This window comes from Mytilus galloprovincialis, chromosome 12 (assembly GCF_965363235.1).
Source record: "Mytilus galloprovincialis chromosome 12, xbMytGall1.hap1.1, whole genome shotgun sequence".
Classification (NCBI taxonomy): Eukaryota; Metazoa; Mollusca; class Bivalvia; order Mytilida; family Mytilidae; genus Mytilus; species Mytilus galloprovincialis.
In genome coordinates this window covers 59,983,153-59,989,297 of record NC_134849.1, presented here as the reverse complement: position 1 = coordinate 59,989,297, position 6,145 = coordinate 59,983,153, and the positions used below count along the sequence as shown (strand labels likewise).

Sequence of the window (6,145 nt, the reverse complement as noted above, 5' to 3'; positions counted from 1 at the left end):
GTCACCAATTCTTATGGCACCATATTCACACGCACGAAAAAGTACTCACAAGTGCAAACGACGAATGCCAGATTTTAAATGTATGGTTTGACGTAGTTTTCTGTTAGTTTTATTAGAACTGAGATAACAATATCGTATTTTAAGCTCCGACGGCATCAATTGGTGATTTGATAGTCGCAAATACGCGTTTACTGGCTCGCTAACGCGTCATAAGTAAACCAAATTAGCAACCATCAAATGTCCAATTGAAGCCGCCGAAGCTTGAAATACAAATACAATTAGATCTTAATTATATATATGTAGATATTTACAGACCAAATGTACATCATATCAGGACTCAATAAAGTACCTGTACCTTTGCGGGTTAAGGAGACTGGTAGTCTGTCAGATTACTGAAAAATCGACTAATTACAAATTGTAGTAATATTTGTAATATTACTTTTTTCTTCTAGCTGTCAATATTATCACGGAAAATAGACTGGAGAGGATATCCCTACATAATAAAATAATTGATATTCGAGATTGATGTAACTGATATTTTAATAATGTCCTATACAACTGCGGACTGGCTATTCGATATTCCGGAAAATACAACATCAGGAATAGTTCTGTGCTGACGGTTCGTTCATTTCCTTAATTTTTATTTTTTAAAAATCTAATTTTTATAATGAATAATGAAAAAAAGCTTCTGTAATAATATTTTTTTTTAACTTATTTATATTTACCATGTTTACTTTTTAATGAATTTAACTATATTATACATGTAAAGGAGTATGGTGTTGGATTTTTATTTTTCGGGCCATAAATGGGACTTGATTTGTAATATGTATCAGTCCTGCTAATATACTTTTCAAAAAAGGCTTGTTTGTCTGTGAGAGAGCTTTCACGTGTTTATTATATCTTTGTTCGTATTTACTAATTATATAATAGAGGGGCAAAAGATACCAAAGGAATAGTCAAACTGATAGATCGAAAATAAACTGACAACGCCGTTACTAAAAAAGAAAAAAAAAGACCAATAGTTATTTTCAATTGGTGTTTGGATGTCACGATAAATACTGATCCACGCCTGGTATTTTTGTTTATAAATTGTGACTTGGATGGAGAGTTGCCTCATACCACATCTTCTTATTTCTAACACAGTAGTTCTTGCAATCAGTTCAGTTTTAAGCTAATACTTCTATCCTTTGTAGCTTGTCCTCCTAATGAAACAAATGTTGATTCCGGATCTGGTCCGACAATAATAAGAACAACTAAAACAACTACACCAGAGTTTGCTTCAACAACAATAAGCTCAACAGATACAACTACACTAAAATTTGCTTCAACAACAATAAGCTCAACCGATACAACTACACCAGAATTTGTTTCAACAACAATAAGCTCAACAGATACAACTACACTAGAATTTGCTTCAACAACAGTAAGCTCAATAGATACAACTACACCAGAAGTTGCTTCAACAACAATAAACTCAAGCGATACAACAACTCCAGAATTTGAATCAACAACAATAAGCTCAACCGATACAACAACTCCAGATTTTGCTTCAACACCAATAAGCTCAACCGATACCACACCAGAGTTTGCTTCAACAACAATTAGCTCAACTGACACAACAAAACCAGAATTTGTTTCAACAACAATAAGCTCAACCGATAAAACAACACCAGCATTACACCTGACAGGAATAAGCACAGCAGAAACAACTACACCTAAATTTGCTTCAACAACAATAAGCTCAACCGATACAACAACACCAGCATTAGACCTGACAGGAATAAGCACAACAGAAACAACTACACCTGAATTTGCTTCAACAACAATAAGCTCAACCGATACAACAACACCAGAATTAGATCTGAGAGGAATAAGCACAGCAGGAACAACTACAACAGTATTTGATCCAACAACAATAAGCACCATCATCAGCACTGCAACAACATCCAGCAGAACAACAGGTCGTTCATCAACCAAAACTCCATGTACATGTTCATATAACAACTTTACCATGACCGAGAATGAACTCATCAGAAAGATTGCACTGTTAAAATCAGAACTGTCTGTAGACAGGAAACAAACGAACAGGTACAGACGATCCCTCGTATCAGCAGGAGATAATAGGCCATCCTCGAAGTACATAGGCACCTTTGGTATTGTTGTTTTAGTGGTTATTTGCACCTTGATAGTTTTGATGGACCTTTAACACTGTGCTTGCTTTATGTTTCACAAAAAGAAATAATAATTCACGACTATTGAAAACATTTTTCTCTTCCCTCATTTGTATTTAATACCAGATATTCAGACAAACTAAAGACAACATTACATTTAGTGTATTTGTACAAATGTTTTTTTTTCATTTGTGTAAATTTTATTTAACAATTATTTTGGTTAGTGAAGATATTGTTTTACCTTGCGAAGGATCATTGATGTTTTGTTGACTGGTTGGTTTCTTTTTCGTGTTCATTTATTTTTTCATATCACTTTTGTGTTTTGCTTTTGAAGCAGTAATGTCAGTTTTTGCAGTTTGTTAGTATTGTGATACACAACACAGTTGTGCATCATATAAATGGTGATACATGATATAGTAACCTTTTTTTGAAATTAAAATATTATTGTGATGTTATTTTTGTGTTGTACCCTTACTTTATTTCATTTTTATCTGTAAGAAACCATAAATGTTGTTACTTTTAACTGTCCACTATTTTAAAGAATAACCCAACAAATGGAAGTTTTTCACGACAATGACTCGCTATAAATAACCCTCCTGAGAATGCTGAGTCCTCTTTCTTAAAAATATTGGAAAACTGAAGCTACCATAATTGATTCTTACAGGAAAATAAAAGATCAAGAACTGCTAAAAAATCAATTAATTCACACAATTTGTTTCTTCGTAGGAAAACAATTTACAAGAAAAAACTTTCGATAATTCCAGCACAAAAAAATGTTGTGTAAAATTGGTGTAAAAAAGTTTTTAACCCCATTTCTTGTTAAAATTCAAAAAATTTCAACTGGAACTTTTCTTTCATATTTATTAGCATTATGCATTACAATTTTTAGAAATGGGTTAGACAGACCTTACTGTGGACAAATATAGTGTTTACCATAGGGCGCACACTGACTTGTTAAATAACCCTGATTATATCACACGAAAGTGGTCCTAAACTTTATTTGTCCAGTTTATCATAAAAACTAAATAACTACAAAATTCTACAGAGCCATTGTTTGTATGGTTTTAAAAAGGCAAAACGAAAGGGTCACTACATTTGTTATAGTCTAAATGATTTGTTTGATAGTTGTTTGTTGATAGATTGCTGTATAATGGGCTTCCAGATGTTCTTGTATTAAGTCGGGAGCCTATAATTGAGTGGTTGTTGTTGTTTTACTATTTCTCATATTGTTTTGCATAGTTCATTCTTTTCTTGTGCCATGTAAGGGTGAGAGTTTTGCACCATGCAATAAACTGGTTTACGCCCGCTGCATTTATTTGCATTTGTCCTAAGTCAGGAGCCTGTTATTCAGTCAGTCAGGGGTACTACTTGTAGAAGTAATTTTTATTTTCTTGAAAAAGTAAAGAAAAATATACACATAAAAGTGAATTATAATGTTTAAATAATCTCAAAAATTCACTTGCATAAGTAAATTTTTCTTACAATCCCACAAAAATTCTCAAGTTTTGAGATGTAAAATCATGTCTTTAATGACTTTTCCCATTTTTTTTAGAGTTCAATGTTTTATCTCATTATTTCAACAAAGAAACTGATTGTGCAAAGATTTAAAGTATTTGCACAAGGCCTTTAAAAATTGCTCCTTGTGGGCTTGTAAATGAGCAGTGTTCTGAAGATAAACAGACAAATGGGATTTTCATTGCCCATGAAATTACATTTAAATGATTAGTAAAGACATCTGCAAAGGGCAGACAATTTAAAATTCTATTAGAGCAAAGAAATCCTAAGAATTCAAGAAAAGAAGATAGGATGAATTTTTACTTATACAATTTTTCTTACAATCCCACAAAAATTCTCAAGTTTTGAGATGTAAAATCATGTCTTTAATGACTTTTCCCATACAAGTAAAAATATCTGAATGTCTAATTTCTGACTTCATTTAAATGGTTTATGAGCAAACAGGATCCCCGCATCCTTGAATTCTGATTTCTATTTACATTGGTTTACAAATCCTGCCTACAAAAATCTTTTTCCATCTACCAGTACTAGTACACAGACCATTTATCAGACAAATGTCACATTATCCTCATGTGTTTAAACAATGTTTTGCAAATACTTGAACAAAATTCAACTAGTACAGAGCATCAGACTTATGGTTAATAGTTCAGGCTGCTATTAGAATACTCATTCTTTGCTTAATTTACTGACATTGCACATATTATGTCATATAAAATTGTCTTAAAAACTAAATACTTTGACAGAAAGACAACAATCAAAAACTGACAAAATACATACATGTATTTCATTTTCAATTCTGCATGGTAACTAAAGATGTTCAAATGATTGACTGTTGTCTGCATAATGTCCAGTGTTCATTTGTGTATTCATAAGAAAAAGTTGTATGTAATTCAGAGGTTGTTTGTTGCTGTGCTACAATTTTTTTTGTTCATTTTTTTGTATATTAATCATGTTTAAATTAGGCCGTTACTTTTCCTTTTTTTCGACAAAATTTTATGCTGCATGGACTTTGCTCATTGTTGAAGGCTATACAGTGACCTTTAGATGTTAATTTCTGTGTAATTTGGTCTCTTGTGGGGAGTTGTCTCATTGGCAATCATACCACATCTTCATTTTTATATGTATTATGTTTCAAAGTGAGTAATAAAATCTTCTACCTTCACTTTTTATTCTTGCCTCTAGAAAATTGAAAATATTCTAATAAGAAAAAAAGCTATAAGATACATGTTGTCTAACAACTTTATGTTCATATAATAATGATCTCTTGATCATATTATGCCAAAGTCATATGACGTTACAGTGTCACATGATGCCAACGTCACATGGCATTAAATTATCACATAATGCCAACATATCACATGCTGCCAAAGTCACATGACGCCAAAGTGTCACATGATGCCAAAGTATCACATGACGCCAAAATACATGACATAACAGTGTCACATGATGCCAAAGTCACATGATGCCAACATTACAAAGTCTGCAGCATTCACACCATATCAAGTTCTTTCACTTTTTCAGTTACGAAAACTTAACTTTTGATTTTTTTGGCGACATCAGTTGTTGTTATTTCGTGAAGATCGTCCACACAGATACGATGAGATATCTCATGAATGGTCTGAGAAGCTAGATCTGGATCGATTTATTTACTACGATCACGATTGGTGGGGAACAGACTGGCAGCATCTCTAGCTGAGGCCCAGGACATTCTACGAATCGGTTTCTTAGTCAGTCGACTTGGTACTGCAAACATTGAACTTTGCTGTATTACGTATCTGTGAAAAAAGGAAACTTTTATCTATACAAACATAAAAAACCTATCAATATGCCTTTCATGGGAACATTCTTTATTAAATTTAACCTCTTATTTTATTCATAGGTGAAGTTTGAATAAGTGTTATCACATGACATTTGTGTATGCATATTTAGGGGAATTAGGAAAATGAAATAAATTAATGCTTAATAGCTCTGCCGTTTAAGAAACAACATCAAATATGTGGTGCACACTGAATAACGCGCGTGGCAGGTTATTTTAAAGTGTACACCACATTTTTAATGTAATATCGAATAGACAGATAAAATAGTACATTTATTTTTATAATTTAATTCTAAATTCCCATTTGAACCAGAGAAAACCATGACAAAAACGTTGATGACGTCACGGTCACATGACTAAATAATGTCTATGGGCTGATATTACATACAATATGGGCTATAAATAATAGACAGTAGTATTTGCATATACCTAAACCATTTGTCTCATACAATAAACTTACATGAGATCTCCCATCTTCAACTTACTGCTTGGAGTAGGATTCAGTATAATGTAGGAGACTGTTTTTATTGGTTCACCTCCACCTGAAAATCACATAGATATATTTATCAAACAAAACAGGACGCCTCCGGGTGCGGGAATTTCTCGCTACATTGAAGACCTGTTGGTGACCTTCTGCTGTTGT

At 32.7% G+C, this 6,145-nt stretch overlaps 1 protein-coding gene across 1 annotated transcript; it reads left to right on the top strand.

Moving 5' to 3' along the window:
* Positions 1-318: 318 nt before the first annotated feature.
* On the top strand, positions 319-2,293 carry LOC143053720 (uncharacterized). Its single transcript, XM_076226507.1, has 2 exons — positions 319-376; positions 1,194-2,293. Exons 1-2 carry the CDS (start codon positions 319-321, stop codon positions 2,204-2,206), a joined length of 1,071 nt encoding a protein of 356 aa, XP_076082622.1. The 3' UTR covers positions 2,207-2,293.
* The last annotated feature ends 3,852 nt before the right edge of the window (positions 2,294-6,145 follow it).